This window comes from Anticarsia gemmatalis, chromosome 17, assembly GCF_050436995.1.
Source record: "Anticarsia gemmatalis isolate Benzon Research Colony breed Stoneville strain chromosome 17, ilAntGemm2 primary, whole genome shotgun sequence".
NCBI classification, from domain to species: domain Eukaryota; kingdom Metazoa; phylum Arthropoda; class Insecta; order Lepidoptera; family Erebidae; genus Anticarsia; species Anticarsia gemmatalis.
In genome coordinates this window covers 10,358,491-10,385,193 of record NC_134761.1, presented here as the reverse complement: position 1 = coordinate 10,385,193, position 26,703 = coordinate 10,358,491, and the positions used below count along the sequence as shown (strand labels likewise).

Genomic DNA, 26,703 nt, shown 5'->3' with positions numbered 1-26,703 from the left:
CTAAATTAACTATGTTTACATGCAGTTCACTACTAAACTCACAGCTCTAATTTTTGACAGCTGTCAAAATAACCTAACTTTTTTTATTCGTCTATACTCTATAAAATCCCATAGCTAAGCAAGAGCCTGTTCTCAATCCACCGTTCTATTTAATCATATGTTCTTCAACTAAAAACAAGTTAAAAAAATAACCTAGCAAGTCAACTCTCGCTGGGTGGTACCGAGCAGTCTACCGACTTTAATTACTATGCAGCGTCCGTACCAGTTAATCGCAAAACTACTGCATTTGCGTAACTATGTAGCACTCACAAATAAATCTATCAAAGTGGCTCATAATACTTGAATGTTGCACTTTATTACAAGTGCGCTGGCGCATAATAACTGGTTATCGGAGTTTTGGCCACACACAGTTGATAGAGGTGGTCTCTTTGGTACAGTTTCTCACGGATAAGTTAGGGCTGTGACTTAGGAACTTTATACATAGCTGCATTTTTCGCAGTAAAACAATTACTTTGAAAATCCTTTGTACAAGTAATCGGGATAAATCTTGTGTATATTTAAAGTTATCAGTAGAAAATATATAGTATGATTTATCTATTTTAATATCATAATGCAGTGTGCAGTTTCCACACAATCTGATTAAAACATCTGGGTATATTTTGCATAAAATTAAACTACCGCTGTATAAAAACTGGTAAATGGCTGGCTTAAAATAGCCAAGTGGTTTGTCACCCTGGGTGGCTGGTAGCCGAGCAGTCTAGGGACTGTATCGCGGTAATTGCCATGCAGGCCGAGTGCGAAGCAAATTGCAGCTGAGAACCACCGCTCACTTGCGTAAGCACTTGTGACCAACACGACACTACATTATTTATTTATGTTATGTACAGTGAAATGGACGAAAGTTTGAGATTTACTAACGATTTTTTGTATTCAAATTATGTGTTGATACATAACAGATGCGATTACAAATGCATATAAAAAAAAAACAGCTTTATCGTTCTAATATAGTTTTTTATCGTTCTAATATAGTTTAATCAATTTATCCCGTACATTTTACAGTAAAAAAACAGGGGTTATCTGTTTTAAGGTCATTTGTAAAGTTCACCAAGTATTAAGTACTAAGACATAACAAACAGGATTATTCCTTATTTTACTATTTAAATAATTTTAACCATATAACATACCTATTTATAGTCGCCCGACTTTTGGCTATATATTTCCCAATATTAAGTTAAAAATTATAGTTTTACAATCAATTTACGCACTCGATACGTAAATGGGAGATTCCTATTGTTATTTTTACATGATTGTACCTACATTAGTCACATGAGACAAAAGATTCATCATTTCACAATACAATTGAATTGTCAGTATGTTTTTGTCATTTCTACAAGGAACACGCGTTTTTCCTGTATCATGGGATATTGTAAGACATTTGTTGTATTTTGTTAGTGTCATATTGTGTGTGCCAGTGTCAGTGATGATTTAAATTTTTCTGGGTATGTTTTACTTTATTTTATTGCTGTATTTAGTTTCTAAAACTACAGTTTTTTAGTAAATGTAACATTTAATCATACCTTTAAACAATTATACTGTTCGCTGTTTAAAAACACGACTTAATGTAACCTCCAAAGGGTATTGTGAACCTAATTAGACTAGGCGTTTGTCACATAAAAGTTTTCTAAAGTAAAATGTTCTAAACATGTTGCTTTTCAACAAAGTGACATGTTATATCATTATTTTAAAGATTTTTTTTTGTGTCCATGATGTCACATTACACGGAAAAATTGGCTGCTGAAAGTATGCTATTTTAAGTTATTATACTAACTAAAGTCTATTAAAAAAGTGGATTACCAATCGATCTGCTATCAGTGGAGACCACCATGGGAACACGCATATACCAAGAATAATAACTTTATAACCATGAATCACGATGCCCAGGGGCTCCCTCGTTACGGACATCGTTAAGCGGCCTTAGAGCCTTTGTGGCTTGCACCGGCACCGAACCGGTTACCGTCCAGTACTGCATGTTTGTTTATCAGACGATACTTTATTTAAGACTTGGCTTTTTTAATGGTTGGGTAAATTGTATGGGAAAATACGTGAAGAGAACTACAATTATTGGTTCTATAATGGTACGTAAAAAAGTAAGGATCGTTCCTAGTCTGTGGTCTTTGCCTACCCTTATGAGAAGAAGGCGTGATTTAATGTATGTACGAGTATGTATTTTGTAAAAGCTCTTACATACATCGTTTGTACTTGTACTGTATACTAAAGTTAACTAACACTTACCTAACCTATATTGTTGAAACAAGTCATTAATTTTGTTATTCAATAGACCTACGTCAGACACTACGTCATCTCATTCAAGATTTCCCAAAACAACAGCTTTTAACTTCGCAATACTTATTGACACAACTTGACACTTTCTAGCATTGCGAACATTTTTCGCAATGGACTACAATATACTTACTTGGAACTCTCTCGACAAAATTAATGGGTTATGTCAGTGAAAGCTGATGAAACAGTTCAAGTACTAAGGCTTAGTCATTAATGTACAACAGCCTATGAAAGTGACAATATTTGCGACCCATCACATGTTACGTAGGTACAGTCTACAACAAAAAACTTTTATACGTACCTATGGTAGCAAATAGATTTTTATCTTACCATTCAAGTACAATATATTAAATTACTAATATATAGTCACGAAATAAAATAGGCACTAAGTATATCTCATGGGAACTCCCGATTGCAATTGACATAGGTATCGATTTTTTTTTGTGTTATGCACAAATTGCTGACTTGTCTAGATAAACTTTGAGTTTCAGCTTTTGTATGTTTGCAAATCCTTTGTTAAATATAGGATTTATATAAAGTTGAAAATATATGGTACAATTTCTATACATCTGTTTACGTATGTTTACTTTTTGCCTTCAAATGTGTTCAGCAATTTTCATTGCTGATCGTACTCAAAGTTCAAGCTTTCGCAAATAACATAGCAACAAAAAATAAGGTCACCAACATAGTTAAGGACCTTCACTAGTCGTTCAAAAGTAGAGCTTCAATTAAACAAATGACTGTACACTTCGACAGTCCGTTCGCGGAGGCTATAATTTACTATACGAAATGAGTTAGCGACTGACGTAATGATAAAAATCGTGTTAGTGAATTAATATGGTTTACTTTTGATATTATTATGATACTTATTTTGTCGTGATTGGTCATTTAACTTGCATTTTCTATTTAGAAAACCACAATTATGATACATTTGAAGAATCGTATTGGTTCTGGTCAATTAAGTAATATTTTTCGTATTTTCCATTTGGAAATCTTTACACGATATTTCTTGAGAACATGTCTTGCCACGTGCAACCAGAGACAGACAAACTATCTTGTCACGGATGATAATATTATTCAAATATCTCTGTTTAACCTCAAGAAGGATTTCTCTATTAATATCTAAATGGGTTTATTGAAAACTGTCCAACATGCCCTGAATTACCTATACTTTATGTACTTACGAGTATCAATAACAGAAAGCTCTCAAGTTAAATATAATTCAGTTTATCGTACATAATAAAATACATACAATATGCTAAGATTACTGTTTGCTTAGAAAATGTAGAATACTACTAACTAACTACTTATTAGCTTTTATAGTAGTAAAGTATATTTGTCTGTTTGTAGGAATGATAGCCAAAAACTGTTGCATTTTAATAATTATTCCACTATTTATTTCTGGCTGCCTCTGTAGTCTGAGCGGTACAATAACTGCACAAAACCATGGGACTAACATTGTTAATGGCGAAACATAGTTGTATTTCATACACCTCTGCCTTCTTCCGGTATAACAGATTAATAATAGTAAAAAGTATTTTAAACACAGGAATAGTCACATTAAATAACTAGTAAGTTATAAAATGATTATCTTATTGCAAAGGAAGGGAAAGGAGGTTGGATATATTATTGATAAGTTCCTGTTAGCTTTAACTAGGCGAGACTTCCTTTGATAAACATACAATGTTGTGAATAGAAATGCATATGTTTGCTATAAGTCAAGTAAGTACCGGATAACTCCTTCGATTAGAAACGTATGAGAATCATAGTCGTAATATAGTCGAATTTATAGTTATAGTTTAGTAAAATGGTCTTCTTCTTGTCGTATGGTTAGTGGTCAACCTAGTGTCAAAGTTGTTCAAGCCACCCAAAGGCCTTTGACGTGGCTTAACGATTGTTATCTTAATAGACAATAACCGGGACCGAATTTTTACGTGCAATCCGAAGCACGAAGACGCTCAGTTCAAATACCACTATGCAGTCATTCCATAGATGGGTGACCGCGCATTCAGCATTCAGTGATAATTGCGTGAGTAGTAAGAATCCATACATCCATCCACAAAATATATAGTATAATATAGATATATTGAATTTGCAATATTTGAAAGGATACCTTTAAAATGATTTCCCAATATTATTTTACATCCCATTTCCTACAAAACTTTATCTTTTTAGTGTTAACAAACCTAGCGATAATTAAAGTTAATTTATCAAAAAGTAATTAAGAGTGCGAAAAGGTATAATTTTGCACGTTTTATCAAACATCTGGCCTGATTTTATGTAACTGAGAGTACGAATTGAATCTTAATGGTCAGTTTGCACAGTGAAACTGTCGCGCAACTGTTACTCAACTGTCGCTCAAATTGATAGCAACATTATTTTTATCTATTATAAAAAAAAATAACCCATTACTGTCCCACTGCTAGGCAAGCGTCTCCTCCATGGTCATCCACGCTGGCCAAGTGCGGTTGGGTTATATTTATTAAAAACTTATGATTGTATCTTTGCTGTCTTGGATCAGCTTATAACTATGAAAAAGGCGAGACTATATGTATGTATGTAGGTACAAAATTCTATCTTCTAACAGTTTTATTCGATGAATGATGAAACGCGATGGAAAAAGCCATTCTATTTATGTATGACGTCTCAAAGTAACTTCAGAATTGTAAGAGAACTTTACATGAATAAATGCTGTCATAGTTATTTCGGTAATACACCGAATTCTAGGAAATATAATAATATTAGAACTAAACCTCAACAATTTTGAATACCTAATACGATAGAGAAATGCGGTTCATATAATATATTATTAATAATGACAAAGTAATTTATTACTAATACCTTTATTACATGCGTGTTATATTTAGTAAGAAGCCTTGTAATTTAATGTCGACATAAAACTGAAATAGTTTATGAATAAGTTGACGTCACATAAAGATTACTAATTTCTGTGTATAAGTTTCCCCCTTCAATTGAACCATATGCTTCAAATAAATTGGACCTTTAAGGAAACACTCGCTTTTAAATACAAAAAATAGAATTCAAATTGGTATAAAGAATAAAAAGGAAACAAAAAAAATACTGACGAATTGAGAAACTGCACTTTTTTAAGTCGGTAAAAAGCAGAATTACATAAATATGTTCGTACCTTTTTTTAAACTTCATCATACTACTACAACTTTTAAACTTTCGCACTGCATTATTACATACTAGTATTAAGTATATAGGGATAACATATAGCTTTAAGCAATACCCATCATACAGTCTAAAACAAATTGCATCCTCGCAAAAAGTGTCTAAGTGCGCAACAGCCAATAGTCGGCGCGCATAAAACGCTTTTAAGTTATTATGTCGTGATTACGGTACTTGCTAATAATTGTCCAATAATCTGGATACCGCTGGTGGTATATTTACCCAGTCCACTTTGAGATAATCGCCCGTTCACTTTGCACTTAAATGTTTCGACGGATATAAGTAGTTAAGGCGCAGGTTTGAGCTTTCAAATTACTTTTGTGAGTGGTGTTTGATTATTATTGGCTGGTTGACACGGTTATCTGATAATTGTGGCTATACTTGACGAAATGTAGATTATAGAGAGTCAAATCTATGTAGAGTTTGTACCAAGAGATGTCTGCAAAGCATTCTTAACTAAATCTACCTTGTAAAGTATTTTTTTATAAATGTTTAATACATTTAGTGATGCAAACCCGCACTTAGCCAGCGTGGTGGACTCAAAGCCTTAACCCCTTCCTTGTTTGGGAGAAGACCCTTGTCTAGCAGTGGGACCGTAAAGGGTAAATAAAAGTAAATTTAGACATCTATGAATGCATTGCTTTGTTAAGTTCATTGTAAACAAGCAGCTGAAATAATAATTATAGTTAAGTTTAAAATCTGTCGTATAACGTATTCCATATAGTTTTTCATGAGTTAAATGTTATTGCATCTTTCCCTTAAGCTGATCGGCGCAAGCGCAGCGTCGCGTGTGATCTTACGACAGGCGGAAGGTGCTCGGATTGCACTCTATCTTTTGATCGTGCGTTGCTAAATAACCTCGCCTTTTACGGATACCATCAATATATTATTGGAAACTTCTCGATTTATACAACATTTTCTATAAGTTTCTTCCTACTGTAAAACTAAACAGTTTAACATATCATTAAGTCGTTACGTTAACTCTAAATGAATTGCATATGATAATGCAGCGATAGTTAAGTCATAAAGGGCTCTAAATTTAGCTCCATATATCCATTACTACGTCATTTCCTGTCTATTGATAGTTCAGACACTGGTCATGATCATGGAATAGTTACTGAAGCCAGTGTTCTGGAAAGATTTCATGCTTTATGCCATGTCTTTGGGTGTAAAGTATCCGAGAACTAAAGTGGTTGTTTCTTTATTTCCAGATGCATCTAAGTTCGATCCAGTTAGCGTGCGCGGCACTGGTAGCGGTGGCGCTGGGAGCGGCCGCCCCCCCCTCGACCTCGCACCACGTGGCGCGCCGGTCCTTCTTCACGCTCGAGTGCAAGGGCGTCTACGATGCCGCTATCTTCGCCCGCCTCGACAGGATCTGCGACGACTGCTTCAACCTCTTTAGAGAACCACAGCTGTATACTCTGTGCAGGTATGTTGAAATGTCAAATTCAATTTGACACTTGTGACGTTTTGCAGTTGTAAATTGTTGCCGATGGATGGAGTTGTTCTCACATTAAAATTATCGTCAAAATGTTTTCCACAATAAAACAACAACTCATTCACAATAAAGAAAATGACACTGCACACGATTTTAAAGTTTATAAACATGTCAATAAAATGCATTATTCCTTGTTGGGGCACAGGAAAGACTGTTTCACGACAGATTACTTCAAGGGGTGCGTCGAGGTGCTACAAGAGACAGACAAGCTAGAACTTTTCAAGGAATATATAAGAACGATACACGGAGCCGATCCTGGGGTTTAGGTACAACATCGATTTGATATTACCTCTCTCTCTCATATGCACTTCCTATATTGTATCTCTTTCTAATGCATTGAGCATTACCTTCCAGCTTACGGGTGATTAACAGCACGCTAAACTCTGCACTATCTTAACACTATGCTTGTAGATTTCTGTATATTGTAGTACTTTTGAAGACTTCAAAATTACTAGAATTTTATTACAATGCTGTACTTTATAAATACCAACAACACAGGTCAAAAAGATGTTAAATCTATTAAAAAGTACAACAGTGTAAAAAAAAACTATATCGGTAAGTAATAGGGCTACAATCTACATGTTTCCTAACTATGTATTTACTAGTTTTCAGCGGTTTGAAATAACAGCACGTTTAAAATGCTTTTTACCTTTCAGAACTATAACTATGATCTACTTTCTAACTTTTAGTTTAATTGCATGTTAATTATAAGACTCTTCTCTTATTAAGCACTTGTAGTTAATATTTTTATCAAATGGTATTTTTTTAAATTTAGTTTTTCTTTTTTGAACTATAGTAAAAGTTGTAAAGATGGTTTTCTATTATTAAATTTTATATATTAATTAAACTTATTTTTCACTAGCTTCTATCTTTCTTCTTCTTCTTATGATCGTCTGTATTATACAAGTGATCTAATAATGTTGTTTATTCTACAGGGAGAAATGCTTCACAACGCCCTATTTCAAGGGATGCATGGAGTCTTTGTACCTATACGACGAGAAGGACAAGATAGACCAGATGATCGACTTCGTCGGTCGTCGCTAATGCCAAACAGCCAACACACCGTCTCGCCGCATTACCTTACCGTGTTACATACAACGCAGTTTTGTACCAACTACTTTCAACGCAACGGCATACACTATTTGACCGCTTTGCCAACAAGCAGAGATCACAGTCAATGTTCCTCCAATTTGACGTCTGCTATCTATCCTCAACGATCTAGTCTAAACGCGACGTATATTAATTTTATGTTCGCAATTATTTGTAATTCGTATTAAGTATTGTAAGGACATTTATTATGTATTTCATGGTTTATATGTTATTAAATGTTGTAAGCTTCTAAGTACGGTGTAATGTACATTAATGTAAACACCTCCTAGTATTGAAATTCAAAAATAGAGGCAGTCTTTCCCGTATTGATGCTGGTCATCTCCTGAACACCCTGTCTCGTACATCCGACTGAGATTATCATCTAGGTGCCGTTACGACGCGTGTGATTGAGCCGGACGATCGGACTTGACACCGGTCGCTTCCACAGCTTTCATGCTTTGCCAGTTAAGGATAAAGTCTCTACAGTCCGTCTAAATCACACGTTTCCGAACGACAACTGAATTGTCACGCATTCCAATCACAGTATTTAAAAATAATACTTACGCTTTTTTTCAATCTTTGATTCATTTTTTTCTCTATAATTTTTTATATGTATTAGAGCTGATACTGTATTTCTAATGAAATAGTAATAGAAGCGAATGCTTAACAATCTACGTTTTAATTTTAGTTAAATATTTTAAGTAGTTTCTGAGCCGTAAATATAAATATTTTGTTACACAATTTAGAACTTAACTTTGTTATAACGACATTAATGTTAAGTATAACATTGCAACGGATAATTCACAAAGTGTTTGCAATCTGTTTCATGAACTTGTAAATTCACGCATGTGGCTTAAATAATCACTTAGAATTATCGAATGTCCCCTGTTTCATTTCGTTTATTTATTTATTCATTTAACTTCTCCAACCTAAAGGGCTAGTTTCATTAATGCACTTTGAAACTTTACCGTCAAAATTTCAATAGCAACGTATAACGAGCACTTTTTCAACTAAACCATAGACAATTGTTAGTGAAACTAGTCCTGTATACAGTAGGTTCTCATTTGTAAGAGTGCGTGTGTAAATTCCGATAGGTTAGTTAGTTTGCACAAATGATAGCCGACCCCCAGGATTACCGACTCGTGCTCACAGCTTCTAAAGGTTTCGGTTGCCAAGCGAGTTTTTTAATTATTATTTTTATTAGTTAATTTTACTAGATTAAGTATTTATAAAAGATTTATTTTTATATACTTCCGACCTATTTATTACCTATTGTTACTTTTTATTTATATTTTTTGATAATAATGATGATAAATAGATACTTTTTTCGTGCAGCGATTGTGTACCAGTGTATGATAACTCTGATATATTTCTGATTTTACTTTAAGTTGCGGTTTATACTTATTTAAAAGGGTTTTTAATTCCGCTGTAGCTCTTCTCCGTGTTCGAATCTCATCTTTTTTAGTTGTATTAGCGTTTCTTATGTTTCATTGACAACTGTGTGACGTCACACTTGTCCTATGTGACGTAACAGTTCGACACAAACTATGACGTAGATAAAATGGTGCCAATTATTGTCAGCAAGACACTAGGTTATAAAAATTAGCTAATGATATATAAACGATTTATATGACGCGTTTGTAAAAATGAATAGTAAATTATTATAAATAATTGTATAAATTTTATAAAAACAGCTAAGAAACGCTACGGGTTCCATGAAATATATTTCATTTGAAAATCATTTCTTGTATTTTTATTCTACCCTAGAACTACTCAACCAACACCAAACTACCAAAAGGTTGATCAATTTCAACCAACATTAAGCCTATTTTACATTCCCTACAAATCCCTACTCTAAGTGAGGTGAAATTTAAATTCAATTAAATGTAATTTCAAACATACAACATCACACTATTCACATGAAACTCATTCAGACTTACAAAAAGATAATTTAATCTAAGCAGTACACAACTGTCTTAACTGTCAAAAAAACAACAACATTTTCTAATGAATATATTTAAACATTATCTTTGACAAGTATGACAACACGTTTTGGGATCACAGTACATAAGTATACAATACATTATATTATATATTACATCAATTCCTTATTATAATACAATTAGATTAAACTAGTGTTAGTGGTAACTTTAGCACGAGGGAATAAAATAAACGTCAGAAGTAAATATGTGGGATAGATGGCGCCACTAGTGCGGTGGTAAACAAGAATTTAAAATAATGTATTAACATTTTTTTCATTCATATAAGGGTTTGTGCAGACGATAATCCTTTGTATGTAGAAGAAAGAAACTCCATACAAACTTTGGTGTGTAGAAACAATTTTGCATATGCAATATGACTTAAAATTGTTTATAGGAAGTCCTGCAGTTTCGAAAAAGATCAGTAGCGCGATTTTCTACACTCGGTTCGCGAATATGCTTAGGCGTTAATTATATAGATTTTCATACGAGATATAAATAGTGTCAACATAGGTTAGAAATCGTCTTCAGTTCTGTATTCACACCTTTAAATACTGGGTCTTTTGAGGATATGCCGGATTCTCAGCATAGTATTTGTATTAAAGGTCTTATAGGCGGCTTATAAAAGATGTTATTTCCAATTAATTACTAAGCAATGTCTTTAGATCATCTAGACGATTGACAACTTAATTCTTGAATAATCACGCATTCAATATTGCACGTGTTAACAAACGAGTAAAAACAACAATTATTTATAGATCAAACAATAATTAATTGATAAATAATTCATACAATATCATTATCTAAGGCGCGACAATTTTAATTGTTTAATGAGACAAGTGGCGCTATCTATATTCATAAATAAACATTACGAAACAGGAAACAAAATAAATTGAATTTAACCCGTTACTGTCCCACTGCTGGGCAAGGATCTCTTGATACAAAATTGCTAATGGATTTAAAACGCGATGAGAATTTTAAAATTTACGATTCCTTATTTAGTACTCGACGTTTCGATCAAATTACATTGACCAATCAAAGATTGACTCTCCGGAATAAGGCAGGAGACCCTTGCCACCTTGAGTCCACCACACTAGCTCTGTTCCTCTACTGGGTAAGAGGCTTGTCCCGGTATAAGTGACGGGTCAGGACATGAGTCCACCACACCGGCTAAGGCAAGTGTGGTGGACTGAATTGTTTTAAAGATCTCTCAGGCAAGCACAAACAAAAAATATCACAATAAAATATAATATTGGAAATTTTAAAAATAAATACTAATAACAGTCTCATAGCAATCACTCTGCGAAAATATATATTTTGATATTAATCTAATTTAATTTTATATTTCTCTATCAGGCCATCGAACTATTCAGTCTATCTAAATTTTCGTTTTGGTTTAAATCATACATTTTACATGACCAATATAATTATATGAGTTGAAATAAGTTTCATACATGCTTGAAATAATTTCATATAAATCAAATACTTATTTCATAAATTGCAAAAATGTCTTTTCTACGCAACGGAATGTCGAAAAGAAAACAAAATTTACTTTCGTTTTAGCAAATCTAGAAATATACAATACAGTCAAACATAAAACTTCAATTTTTGAAATCAAGATAAAAATACATACAGTTTAATACAAAACATCATCTTACAAAAGCATAGTCACAGTTATAATACGATCAAAACTAAAAACAAAGACATTCTCATAAGTAAAGATAAATATTCTACACATTAATTAACTTTGTCAATTAATGCTAGACTACTATCCTTATGAAAAGATAAGGCGCAGAGTTAACAGAGTAGAAAATCTAAAACACGTAGGGCATGTAGGTATTTAATATTAATATACTTTTACGGATTTTATTATAGACTTTCGTTATTTATTTGTTACACTAGCTGACCCGCGCAACTTCGCTTGCGTCACATAAGAGAGAATGGGTCATAATTTTGCCCGTTCTTGTAACATTTTTACTGGTACTCTGCTCCTATTGGTCGTAGCGTGATGATATAAAAGCTATAGCCTATAGCCTTCCTCGACAAATGGGCTATCTAACACTGAAAGAATTTTTCAAATCGGACCAGTAGTTCCTGAGATTAACGCGTTCAAACAAACAAACAAACAAACAAACTCTTCAGCTTTATAATATTAGTATAGATTCTCAGTTGTACCCCCTGCTGACAACTGGGAATAAAATTAGGAAGAAAATTCCCAGATGCCACCCGGGCTGACAGCGTTAGAGGGGGCAACTTCAACTCAAAGTTACTCACGTTTCAAATTTCACAGTAATGTAAATGAGATTTAAAGGTCATTGCATTAAGGTTCATTTGTACATTTCCTGCAATTTATATACGTATACGTGCGTATACGCTTGTCTCATACAAAAAGTCCGTGTGAATGATACTCTATATAAAAGTAAATGATTAAAATAACTGTATAATAAGATCCGTAAAAGTATTTTGAAATTGTTAGTGTTGTTTAACAAGAGCTACCTAAGTTCTAGCTGATACGCACTTAATATTATAATAATTATGTTTCTTTAAGCTCTTTCAGATGGCACTAGTGTGTGTTATTCACAAATGTAGGCAGAAAATAAATATAACTAGGTACCTACTTAACGATTTAATAATAATGGAAAGATTAACATGTTTTTATGATACAGTTATAGAATATTGCCTTGTTATATAAAGGCTTAAGAAACACAAATTATTAAAATGGGTTGATATATCATTGGACTAAAATCTCTTTTTATAGAAGAAAAATCTTTACAATTGATTTTCTATCATCAGATAACTGTGGGTATAAAGTAAGATACATTAACATTTTTGACAGATTGTTGGGTGTCAAATGTCTTTACTAAATTATTCCATGAATCTCACCAAGGAAAGATTAGGCATTTTGTGAAAAGCTTTATAAACACATTTTCCACGACATTTATGAACAACAAACTGACAAGAATGTTGTACACATTGGAATGTGTTGCAAAATATCTACACACAGGTTACTGGTCATGTCAACTATTTCATCATTACAATATTACACATTTACAATTTACAATTAATTGCTTAGCGAATGATTTATTATAAGGCTCTATTGACACTGGAGTAACGTTTAAAATATAGACCAAAAAAATAGTGTTATTAATGGTCTACGCAAAGTTTGAAGATTGAGTTTGACTGACTCCGTGTGGCAGTGGTTTAGGTCGCCACGCCGTTACTATTGTGTTGGGAAATCGTGGGTTCAATTCTCGCACAGAACAATTATTTGTGCGATCCACAAATAATTGTTTCAGATCTGGTTGTACTTTGTGTACGTTGTTTGTGTTTGTAAAAGTCCCTGCGACACAAGATCAATTCTTAGTGCGAAAGTTGTCTTTTAAAAAAAGTTTAACTCTTACGATACACGCGTGTTCGAGTAATATTGTCGCACAAGACGGAATATGAGTAAGGAGTAATGAAGATGTTATATAAGTTGAGTGTTCTTTGCACAACGTGCCGCTACGGGCTACCATGGCTTGTTAGTTATTCCCTTAAACGTATGGGTAGGGCTAGAGGTCAAGAGTCATGTGAAAAATAACACTTAGAGATAATCTAATTTAATTTGGGGATAATTGAAGAATTTTAAATGTAATCAATACCTATCACTCTATACAAACATTCATTCATACGTATCACCCCGCTATGGCTACAAATATATTTACTTACGCGTACGCCGGAGCCGCAGTGGCGACGTAGCAAAGCGAACACGCAACTACGGCGCCGGCGCGTCTCGATCCTGTGACGACACTTCGTGCGGCGAATGCATTACCTACCCACTTACGAGTTATTATCACTAAGATATTATTACTTATTAATCATTACTAATCACTTCGATCACTTATTTTGGCAAAGCAATGTCACCGCGAAAACAATACAAACACTCACTACCTAAAACCATCAATAACACTATGGCGTCCTTAACGCAATAAACACTTAAACATTATTAATGAAATGTCTTTTACACAAAACAGTAACTGTTACTTTTTTATTAGGTAGGTACACTAAAAACTAAACCGAAAATTATTAATAAGCGTCCTTTTCGCGTAAGATTAAATTATTTTTTTAATTTTTAGCGCGCGAAATGCACCGGTAAGTGTGTCAAGGCCACAGTTTCGGGGGGCACTGGCGGGATAGATCAAAGTACATCAAACGGAGCGGTGCTGTCGCGTGCGCCGCCCAATAGCAGAGTCGCTAAGAAAGAGAGCCTTTATTGTAGTAGCATTCTTTCTCATTTTAATTTCATTGATTCGAATTTTGAATTTTATGACTCGCGAGCGCGGTGAATGACCTTTACACCATAGTTGATTTTATACGATTTTTTTTATTAAGTTAATGGTTGATAATTCGGTAATTAATAATAATATAAATTATTGTATTTCACATGACTATTGACCTCTATCCCTACCCATACGTTGAAAGAAACTAACCATGGTAGCGGCACGTCGTGTATTTGCCTTATGGCAGATTTGTCTTTTTCTTTTGTCTTAACACTGAGGAACTCAGAATGGTCACCCATCGACAGAGCAACCTCGGCAAACGTAGCCTAACCTCAGAAATCGGTTCGCGTGGCTGTTGTTTATTCAGCCACAATTTCCGCAAGTGTCGTACAAAGCTTGACCGACGTACGCGGCTGACATCAGGACAAAGGGAATACTCGATATGTTTTTAAAACTTCACTAGCGTTATTCTATTTAACTATATGTTGCAAAACTCTTTAAGAACTATTATTCCGACTTATAGGGTAAAGCACCCAGTAGTCAGCCCCCAACCAGTAGTCAGCCTTTACAGGCTTTATATCCACATAATTAGTGTAGAAAATAGTAAAGACCAATAAAATAATCATTAATCGAATCTGTATAATCTTATTGACTAATATGCACAATTACGATTCGATAGCATGGCAGGTTAACGTGTTACACTCGTTCTTATGAACTGCCATCAAAGACATGGCCAAAAACGTCGCCATTGCTATTTTTTTGTTAAGGATTCGTGTTTTAGTTTTTGGCATGTTTTTAAATGAATTTGATGCAATATGGAACGAATTGATATTCTATGCTAGTATTTAATAGTTTATCTTCGATAAAATCATGCATTGCAGGCGTTTTATTTGTCTTTTGTATTATAAATTAACGTGGCCGACTATTGGGTTTGCAAAATATGAGGTTGATCCAGTACTCGGCCATGAGTGGCTGACTACTGGTTTTTTTGCAATTCTCATATATTTGGTTGAAATTAACAGGGCGAATACTTCTCAACATAACTATTGCGTTGAGCTAAACTCTTCTAAGACAAAAATAGTATTTTACCAGTAGTCGGCCGCATATAAAGTCAGTGAATTTCATGAGGCCGACCATTGGACCTACATATCCCATAGTCGGCCGTCAGTTTTGCTAAATGAAATTGGGTCTTAAATCCTTTCATTAAGGTTCAAATTTGTGGACGGCTATGTTGGCACAAAACTTAGTTACTTGTTTTCGAATAGTATCATATCAAAAAGACCAAAAGATCTGTATAAAGAGGAATAATTGTCATGTGCTATGGTGGCGATCAAAAATGTTATGAAAATCATGGAAACGAGTCGAGTACTCTCATTTCACACATTATTATGACACTACAAGTCCGAAATCGTTTAATAGTCTCACAAATGCCTCGTACCATTAAGCTAGACTAAGTGCACTCCCAAAAACAAATGACTGCCCTAAGAAACTGGTCACGATATGCTGGAATCAGCTTCCAGTTTCACCGGATGCAGCTGAATACCAGTGTTTTACATGGAGCAACTGCCTATATTATGACCTCCACAACCCAGTTACCTGGGCTATACCACGACTACCATAAGACTGGTTATCAGATTTTCAAGCTTCTGACTAATGGCAACGATTGCCAGAGATCCTTGAATGCCCGCCGGGACCTACAATTTACCATGCCTTCCGAACACACGAAGGAATTTTGGGAAATGAGAAAAGAAAGGAATGATACCAGTTACTTCTATCATCTACCTTCTATTTCCTAGCCTACCATTGACTTATGTTTCAACACATCAAGAAAGCTAAAATAGTTTTATAGAAGAAGAGAGCATCTTTTGTAGATTGGGGAGAGTTGAGAAACAGAAGGAATAAAGGAACAGAAAATAAACTTTTATCGCTGTGAACCGTGTGAAGAAAGATTGACTAGAAAACATTTAGAAATCAATTACCTAAGTGCTAATAACTATAAATTAAAATCTTGAAAACCCCCGATTTCACAATATATTTTTTGATTTCATACTTTTTATAGGTTGGTGGTTAGGTTAAGCCATTCTGACTTTCCCACCACCAGCTTTCTCAGCATGCGAAGCCATTTGAGACCCGGTCCGAGTAAATTTGCAGACATTTGGTTAATCTCCCCACTTTAACCCACTACAACTTTTAAACGGCTCCACCGATTTTCATCAAACATGTCTAAAAACACTCGCACATATGTCACCTTTAATTAAAAAAAAACTGAATTGAAATCACTGCATCCTTTCGGGAGTTATGATGCCATAGATAGACAGACACGCAGACAGACACGTCGAACCTTATAACACCCCTCTTTTTGCGTCGGGGGTTAAAAATTAATGGATGTATAAATTGTACTGCATGGTATTATTGCAAATGTGCTTTATTTCCTGGAGATTTCAATAAAAATATATTTAAAATAGAACATTTGTATTGAGTAAGTAAGAGGCTGACTACTGGGTAAGATATGGCTGACTACTGGCGAAATGGGGCTGACTACTGGTAAAAAGTGCCATATTTTGTTTAATGTGGATTTTTTCCATAATAATCTTATAAATATGATATTTTGTTATTTTTTTCTTAAAGTTTAATAAATTACCTTTCATACAATGACTAATGATTTTACATCTAGTTGTAAATGTTAAAAATATGGCTAAATCAAATTGACATTTTCACTAAAAGGCTGACTACTGGGTGGTTTACCCTACCTAAGTGTCACAGAGCCTTACAATAAATCACATTAATCTATAAACTCATAATACAAATGATTTACAATTGTGCAAGTCTCACAGACTGACATCGAAACAAAACATTTAATATTTAAAACATATTATTATGTAATACAATCATATTATAAACTAACTTATACTAAATATAGGAAGGATTACCGATATATTTAGCAGGGTGAACACTACAGTTGTCGGCTAGTTGAAAAAGTATTAAAATATTACAAGGCACTGATATTACTAAAAATATTTTATTAGAATTCTGATTTCGATTATTCTTGTATAGCAACTATAGTCACACAACTTAGTAGAGCCCTGGCGTTCTTGATTAATCTAGATTTTCAATGGAGAATAAACCCATTAATGTCCCACTACTGGGTAAGGATCTCCTCCCGGAATGAGGGAGAGGTTAGGCCTCGCGTCGATCGATCGATATATTGATAAAATAATTTAGCTATATCAGACAGGGCACTCATATTCTAGATTCTGAATGTTGTATACCTCCGCCAGCCACGATCCTTGCATACAAGGCTTTCTACTAAGTTGTTAAACTATAATATACATTAGACAAGTTCAAAAGCACGCCAATTTATTGAGCTATTGAACTATTATTATCTAAATAGTTAATTAATTTTTATAAGGTATTGTTACTGGCGCGGTATAGCTTATAAACTACTAAACTACGACTGAGTCTAAATAGTAAGTCTACAATTTTTATACAGTTTATAGGGAGGACCTCAATTGACGTTTCTGTACTGTTGGCCGTAAAAGTACTAAATAAGAGTTTTTATACATATTGTTACAGTCTTGTAAAGTATTCGATTCAAAGGGTCAATGTAATACTTTCGAACAAATTGATTTGGAAAGCAGGGATGCGTTACAATATGCGTTACGTTACGTTCAAGGTCAATTATACCTTATTATTACCTATGAAATACTATTTACAATTGACGGTGTCACCTGTAGTGTAACAACCCAAATTTTCTATTTACTTTCAACGATATGTTTCGACCCGTTTTCTGTCTATTATTTAGTACTTTCACGACCAACGAAACTAACAACCAACTTCAATTATACAAAGTCACAAATCCCAGCCCTACTATCAACATTTTTTTTACAATATCTACACGACCGACAACTGTATCACTCACCCTAGCAGTCAGGTTATTCACTAGAAGTCATCCAGGCAGAAGTCGAAGTGGTCCTCCATCACTTTGTACTGGTCACATGAGAACCTCATGCATTTGGGACACGTGAACACCTGCAAATGATAATAGGTGTGTTATATTATGTTGTACAATATTTGGAAAGGTTATTGGTTTAGTTTTATTATATAGTTCATGTCTTACTGTGTGTTTGTTAAGTTTTTATTTTCAAGTGTGTGAGAGGGATGACACTATATCGTGTGTATAGCGTTATCCTTTTCTTACTGATGAACATAGATCGCTTTAGCAAGTAAAAATATCGTCAGGGCTTTAAGGTACGGCTGTCAAGTTAGGTCATAAGAATTTTGATGCTTTCTATAAACCGTATAGATTCATAAGGTCACAGAACTGAATCTAAACAACGCGGTAGTTTTTAATGTACCATATTTACAACTCCTGTGCAAAGTTTTCGTTATTTGTATACTTTAATAATTGTACCTATTTATTATTATTTTGTAAGACATGAACTATATAATTTAAAAAAAAAACGGTCACACACGATTCATACTAAATTAAAAATCCAGGTTTTAAAGATTATTTTTTTTATTTTAGAAAGACAACTCCCGCACTAAGAATTGCTCTTGTGTCGCGGGGACTTTTACAAACATACAAACAACGGACACAAAGCACAACCAGACCCGAAACAATTATTTGTGGATCGCACAAATAATTGCTCCGTGTGGGAATCGAACCCACGACCTCCCGATGCAGTGGTATCGGCGTGGTGACCTAAACCACTGCGCCACGGAGGCTGTCTTTCTGTCTGAGAATTAGAAGTCTAGTTAAGAATTATATTCGTAACATTTCACGCAAGTTACAACCTATATTAGTATATAACAATATACTTTATAGTAGGTATATCGTTAGCAAAACACGTTTTTCAAAAACACTCATGCGTATTAATTAACATCCAATGACGCCAATTTTAAAGTAAAAATAACTATAAAATTAGATTTGTTATATAAAACTGTTGTTTGTACAAAATTACTTAAAAAACGGCGAATTCATTCAAAACAACACCCACATCAACTTGTCTTACCTAAGCACTGAGTTTTTGTAAACCTTTCTTATCTTTTATATAATTAATAAAATAAAATGTATATAAACCATTATTTTAATATTTTCTATAACAAAAAGTATAAAATTACAATATAAATGCAATTGATTAGTATTTCAACACTAAGTTAAGTTCAAATAAATTATCTATTTTACTACAAATAAATTATACCTAGCGGTTTTGTTCTTATCAGTAGATTCTGTATTTCACGTATTCAGTAAAATTACAATCATACTAAAATAATATAATAAGAAATGCAAATGAAATTGATACTGTAATGTAAAACTTTAAGACCTCATCTCTTCTGGATAAGTATCAGATAGCCGGTCAGAAGGAATCTTGACCGTTGCTTTTATACTCTTACTATCACTTTATTCACCAGATATGTTATCCGGCTGAGACTGGCCTTAATTCTTACGCGTCCGTTTTTCGCTACCTTGGTTTTTGCTAATTAACTTAGAGTTAAAAGCTAACCGAATTAGAAACCTAGAAATACTACAGTTAAAATTATTTTTTTTGTGTTTATAAGAGTTATTCACAGAGTCCTATTTTTCAAATTTAAACTAAAAGATCATAATATGACTTCTACATTTGTCTATTACACGATGTATTCAAGGTAAACAGTTATCAACATGTTGTTGCAACAGTATGAGCGTTTTAAAAGGCTTGTCGCACACGGGACAGTCGAAGCGAAGTGGGGGCGGTGTGGACTCCTTGGCTGAAGCTGTGGCGCCCTCCTCCGGCCCAGGGTCCGAGAGCTTCTTCTTTTTGACAACCTTATTGTCATATTATATGTTGAAATAACTCGTAGCTTGTTCTTCTTTTCCTACACTTTGTGCTATTGTATCGCCTAAACTATTACTCTTTGTACTATTGTATAACATTTGTATGGAAAAGTTCACATAACAAAATAGTTCTACAAACCGCGCCAATTTTACTTTTGAATAATATAGTCAAGTACAGAAAATTGCACTGACATTATATAATTGCAGTAAATACTAGAATGCGTTATCAGAAAAAAATATAAAATAGTGAAATTAGTTTTGGGATTTGAACCCGCTAAATAGCATTTCTGTCTGTTCAGCGTTCAGCTATATCATTATATAGCTGGGACGATTGACAATATATTAATAAACTCAAAAATATCACACGGACATTTCTTTGGCGTAGGAAATTAACATACGAAATCCCTGGTGCTCTAGTGTTATATAGTAGTATGGCGACTACATGAACGTAGTTAAACAATACTCATTAAAATATAGCTTGATTAAAATGACAGTTCTAAGCAAAACAGATAACACAACTTTGTAGTGACGTCTTACGAGTATTACAAATTGAAACACGAAAAATCTGTCTTGTCTAGCATTATAACTATTTTTTAAATACAGATCCTCAATAAGAAATCAGAATAATTCAATACAATCAGCCTTTAAGCTTAAAATCAGTACTATTTTCTTTAGTCTTAAAAATAAACCTAATAATTTTCAACCTCTCTACAAGGCTACGTCATGTTGCAAAAATTTTAGTGAAGAGGCACAATAGATAAGAGTTAATCGATTGATTAAAACAATATTAACAATAATTGTTATTTTTCATAAAGAAGTAAATCAGATTCATATTTCAAAATCGCAAGCTCACCTCTTTTTTTCGTTGTTTCTGTTTTTATTGATTGATCCTAATTAATACTAAACTAGGAGAGGTCTCCGTGCGGTGTTAAAAGTAGGGCTGGTCGTCCTATACGAATTTGCTTAAACAATAAGATTCACAACAACAATTCGTAAAAATCAAATTCAAAAATAATTGAATCGAATATAATTATTTTAGGTTCGATTTTTTCGCTATCGATTTTGATCAATACTTCTACAACCCTAGTCAAAACAGTTTGACATCTGTCATTCTAATCAAGCTATATTTTAAAGAGTATAGTAAGTAGATATTGTTATTCTCACCATATTGCCCGTGGTGGAGGGTTGTGTGGAGGCGGGCCGCGTGGTGGCGGCGCGGGGCGCGGCGCGGGCCGGGGTGGACACGCGGCTCGCCGCGCTCTGGAATACTGCCGGGTTCAACTTGCGGACCTCCTCCAACTGAAACAACACATACCATATAAAACTAAACCTTTAAAACTACCATCTAAATTGAGAACCTGCTCCTTTTTTAAATCGGTTACAAACTAGAACACCTTTACAAATCAGAAACGGTCGGCCAGAAACATTTCCCTAAGTAATATTCTAGTCTACCTCTTATTCATGAAAAAGTTTCGTAGGGTGTTTGAAAATGGCAAATGCTTTACTATTGAGGTATTAACTAGATTACTTAATGAAACAAAAGCGCCAAAACTGCTGCCTTTCGATGTTCGATTGTCAGTCTGTGTACACAATTAAACACAATGAAAATGCACCTCAAGTACTAATATCTTAAATCATTTTTTTACGTATACGCATAGAGAATAAGATAGCCACATGAATTATCGAACAATTTTCGCGATGTTGTACACCGATAAATAAAAATGCATATGATATAATAAGTAAGTACCTGTTTAGTAAGCTCCTGGTTTCTTCTCTGCGTAGTGCGCAGGTCTGTAAGGATGGTCTCCTTCTCGCTCGCCATCTTCTCACGAGCCTCGCGTTCCGCCTCGAAGTCACTCCTATAAAACGTTTTGATTTATTAGAACCGTTTTTAAGAGATCAGCTGATTTTAGGTCTTTGTTGGGTATTCTATGTTTGTGCCACCTTCGTTGATTCTTAGTTATTTCATCATCATTATTAGCCTAGCCATTCTTCCAACTATGGCGGAGTCGGTTTTCAATCTCATCAGATACAGTTTAAAACAATATTTTACACGGAGCACAACTCAGTTACCTGGGTTATAACACGATACCCTTTGGTAAGACTGATTGTCAGACTTACAAGCTCCTGACTGCCTTCCGAAACATGAAGGAAATCGATCACCCATCCAAAGATCGACCTCAGCAAGTGTAGCTTAACGTGTTATTTAAACATCTAAGACTACTTACTTGTAAAGATCCAACTGCGCCTTCATCAAGTCCTTATCCTCCCTGTCGTCTCTATAACCGCGCAGTTGTTCCTGCAGCACCTGCAGTTCCTGCCCGCGAGCCACTAGCGCCGCGGTCAACGCCTCTACGTTCGCAGTCGAACGTTCCAACTTCGGTTTAGATACCGATTTCTTTAATAACTCGTTGTAATCACGGAATATACCTTCGAATATTGTTAGTGTGCTTCGGACTTGACCACTAAAAATTATAATGAAATAGATTTATTAAATTAATGGTCGATTAAAAACAGTTAATGTTAGGTAAGTTCTTAATTAACTATGATTACAGAGCATTTTGAAATTTGCGAAAAGAAGTTGATTTAATATACTTCAGGCTATAGTAACAGTATAGGTTATTATGTACTAATTGTTTAACAGTTGATTGGATAATTGCGTAATACAAGCATAATCATGCCTTAATCGAAATTCATAATTAATTCATGCCTTTGTATGTTCAAACGTATCATAATGTTATATTTAAATGGTTTAACAATAAACCGAAACAAAAATCAATTAATTTAGTATCAGTGATTAAATAGTAATTATAAAAGATGACTCATAAAACGTTTCATTTTCTAATTAATATTATAATCTATTAATCAAGAAAACCAATAGTAAATAAATGTATGTGAAAATACTTACATATTATTTAGTGCTGTGCTATGTTGCTTCTCTATTTGTTGTTTGACGTCAGCGAGTCCCGACTTGAACTGTTCTGCCGACGTCCTGTCTAACTTATAGTCGTGAAGACTGGCCACTAAGCCGAGGGTCTGGACTAGACTGTCTGACATACTGGAAAAGAAAAGATTTTAAATGACGATTTTAAATATAATGTCTTCTTAGTCGATATTCGAATATGGAGGCGAGTTTGTGTCGACAGCGTAGTGTGGCGCGTGCGCACAATAATTATATAGAAATACGCTCTCTGTTCTCTTACTAACTGCTCTACGCGTATGTATATGTGTGTATGTATGGTTCCCAAAGGAGACACGTGCTTTCCGAGACACTGAGGTCTGGGACTTTTTAATTCTGGGCAATCACTGAGATTTTTTTTAAAGAAAAACTAAAGTCAAAACTTTTGTTCCTACCGGGGGTTTGAACCCAAAACCTCTGTACAGCAGCCCCAACACTACCAACCTGCCACAGAGAAATGGTGAAATGGTAAAATGAGGCACCCGAGTATAATATAATTTTTTTATAATAAAATGAAAAAGCTATAGGTTATAATAATAATAATTACCCGTGTGTAAGTATATTGAGTAGATCGGCGAGGTGCTTCAGCGTCCTGTCGTACAGTTTCACGTTGGACATGAAGCTTGCATACTCCGATGACGATTCTGGCTCCGAACTGATTGACAGACGGACTGGCTGGAACACCTGCGAAACAAAACATTGTTTGTTTTAATTCGAAATACCACCTGCGAAATAATAATATGTTTGTTCTTATTCGAAATATATTTTATTTCGTTTGAGGATTCTGTATCCAAATGGTAAGAATGGGACCCTATTGTTAAGATTCTGCTGTCTGTTTGTCTGTCAATAGGCTGTATTTGATGAACCGTGATAGCTGGAAATTGAACATTTTCACAGATGAATAATGATGTATTTCTGTTGTCACTATATTAAAAAAATACTAGAAACAGTATAAAATAACTAGCTGACCCGCGCAACTTCGCTTGCGTCACATAAGAGAATGAGTCACAATTTTCCCCGTTTTTGTAACATTTTTTACTGGTATTCTGCTCCTATAGGTCGTAGCGTGATGATATATAGCCTATAGCCTTCCTCGATAAATGGGCTATCTAACAGTGAAAGTTTTTTCAAATCGGACCAGTAGTTCCTGAGATTAGCGCGTTCAAACAAACAAACTCTTCAGCTTTATAATATTAGTAAGTATTAGTAAGTATTATAATATTAGTAAGTATAGATTATTTGACGGTGGCTTCCATACAACATTCGTGTATCTATCAAATTTTCTTCTCGATTTTAATAATGACAACAGGTAGACATTTGAAATATTAAAAAATATTAAAACTAGGTATATTAAGTGTTCGTGAAACAGTTCTTGTAGATTACATTGTAGGGTCTTATTTATGTACTTATAAAATAATATTATACTCACAGTAGTAGCGGCTTCCTTCAGTCTATTGTGTAGATCCTGAATCTGATCTTTGTATATTCTTACAGCTTCTGTTGCGCCCGACTTGTGTTTTGTAAACTCCAACTGAAATAAAAAGTTCAACCTTTAAAAAAGCTGCTAAAGTGCCTTAAACCGGTTTTTACGGAAACAAGTGTTACTATAGCTAAGTCAAAATACCGTTAAAGATCACTACTCACAAACTCAAATTATCTTAATTTTTCATAACATTATTCGTATACACCTTTTTTTTACTTGATTAATGCATGAAATTGCATCCCCAACGCCCGGGGGAACATTGGGGTATGTGGGGCTCTCCGAACCAGATGGGCAAGGTCTACCCACTTAACCACCAAATACCTGAACACGTGCAAAATCTCTCAAAATTAAAAATAAAACAGATGTTTGTACCTTGACATTCTCCAAGTCTAATATTCTAAGCTGCGCTGCCTTCAACTCGGTCTGTAGTGACGCGACTCGTACTTCTAACTGCTGGATATGTGACTCACGTTGTGCCAGCTCTTCTGATGGTATGCTTGACTGGAAATACAAAGACTATAATGAACGAATTGAAATGAACGAAAAAACTGAATAATGAAATGCATTAAGAAAAAATCTTTTTTAAATTTGTAAAACTGGATTATTTCTACTTAATACATCACAAAAATAACGTCTTCGTTGATAAAAAGAATACTTAATTTCCAAATTATTGTTATTTTTTTTTTACTTAAACGCACAAAAAGAACGTACGTAATTTTGGTTAAACCCACCGGTTAAATTGTGTCACATTTGTGTGAATCTGCGTGACATAACCATGCAAAAATTGGTAACATGAATTTAAAATTAATAAAAATGTTTTTTCAAGCATGTTCAATGAATAGTCATTTTCTATTCACATGCATACATTACACGTGTACGTAAATATTACGTGCACGTGAGACGCTAACAACGTACACGGTAAAGGAATGGTACAAGACAAAATTACTCACAACATTATTAGTCTGCAACTGGGTTTCTAGATCTTGAATGGTGTACTTCAGATTACTGACTTCGGCTGCGTGTTCCGTGTCCTTGGTAGATAGTTGAAGCTGAAAATAATAATTAATCATTATTATTTTACTTCGATTACAAATAATACATTTACATACCTATCAAATCATATTAATATATATAAAAAAAAATTGTATTTGTTTTTAGCAGCGCAATATTCAACTAAGTAATATAATAATAGTGTGACAAGTCACACTACATACTATTATTATTTTGATTAAAAAGGTGTTTAGAATTTGAATCTCACGTGAAAGCAATTTATTATGTTCCATAATAAAAACCTTTTTACAATATCATTAATGAATAACGAGGAAGAATTTTTTATTTTTAAAGCAGGAGATTCTACTTAAAGTCGTAAAAATCTTGATATAATAATAAAATCAACTTACTTCAGCATTCTTCAGTTTCTCTTTGAGATCGTCTCTTTCTTTTGATGTCGCGTCTACGATATGTTCGAGTGATTCCTTCTGCCATGTCAGCTTTTCATTGTCAACTATCACCTGTAATTAATATTAATTAGCGATATAAGACAATAATGTTTTACTTGTTGTTAAGATTGAGCTACTATTTTTAACAACACAGACTTTTTAGGCATAAGTAGAGTTGGAAACCCGAGCAGTAGCTCGTCGAACTGTTGATAGGGATTTTGTTATTATAATATTGCACTTTCATATGTTTCGTAATGGAGAATGTTACTAGGTATGCCAAATCGCTTGAAATTTTGACTCAGTAAAGCCTGTACATGTACATGAAAACTAGTTTTTGTTTTAGTCAAAAATACCAAGTAGTTTTGATTTTACAAGCATTCAAAGTTTCAAAAAATATCGAGTCCCGCTAACAGCGTGACGTCATAGTACACCATGCCGCGCGGGCCGTGTCCTGCTTAATATCAAGTCTACAGCCGTAGATGTAATAGCTTATGCAGTATTTTGTTGTGTTTTCGTCTGCTTATTACATTTAAAGTGTAATAATAGTAAATATTATTAAAAAAGACTATGTGAGCCAGACTTAGCGTAATGTACAATGACGTCACACCGATTCGCGCGGTTACAACTTGTTTTACTTATAAATCGGAAAC

At 34.1% G+C, this 26,703-nt stretch overlaps 2 protein-coding genes across 11 annotated transcripts in view; one reads left to right on the top strand and one right to left on the bottom strand.

Moving 5' to 3' along the window:
• Positions 1-9,860, top strand: part of ITP (ion transport peptide) — a 90,694-nt gene extending 80,834 nt beyond the window's left edge. For 5 of the 7 annotated variants that reach the window (XM_076125370.1, XM_076125369.1, XM_076125371.1 and 2 more), the window contains exons 2-4: positions 6,744-6,961; positions 7,176-7,296; positions 7,966-9,860. In XM_076125370.1, the coding sequence (XP_075981485.1) occupies positions 6,744-6,961; positions 7,176-7,296 (339 nt within the window). In that variant the 3' untranslated portion in view covers positions 7,966-9,860. Of the gene's footprint in view, positions 1-1,405; positions 1,500-6,743; positions 6,962-7,175; positions 7,297-7,965 lie in introns of those variants that run through there. The other 2 variants (XM_076125372.1, XM_076125373.1) reach the window with 2 other exon arrangements.
• A 7,087-nt stretch (positions 9,861-16,947) lies between these two features.
• key (NF-kappa-B essential modulator kenny) overlaps positions 16,948-26,703 on the bottom strand; it is a 35,631-nt gene continuing 25,875 nt past the window's right edge. For 2 of the 4 annotated variants that reach the window (XM_076125363.1, XM_076125362.1), the window contains exons 5-14: positions 26,015-26,125; positions 25,565-25,663; positions 24,987-25,115; positions 24,561-24,662; positions 23,679-23,815; positions 23,081-23,230; positions 22,401-22,637; positions 21,920-22,031; positions 21,337-21,471; positions 19,485-20,163 (exon numbers count right to left, since the gene is read on the bottom strand). In XM_076125363.1, coding sequence (XP_075981478.1) covers positions 19,999-20,163; positions 21,337-21,471; positions 21,920-22,031; positions 22,401-22,637; positions 23,081-23,230; positions 23,679-23,815; positions 24,561-24,662; positions 24,987-25,115; positions 25,565-25,663; positions 26,015-26,125 — 1,377 coding nt within the window. In that variant the 3' untranslated portion in view covers positions 19,485-19,998. Of the gene's footprint in view, positions 18,387-19,484; positions 20,164-21,336; positions 21,472-21,919; positions 22,032-22,400; positions 22,638-23,080; positions 23,231-23,678; positions 23,816-24,560; positions 24,663-24,986; positions 25,116-25,564; positions 25,664-26,014; positions 26,126-26,703 lie in introns of those variants that run through there. The other 2 variants (XM_076125364.1, XM_076125361.1) reach the window with 2 other exon arrangements.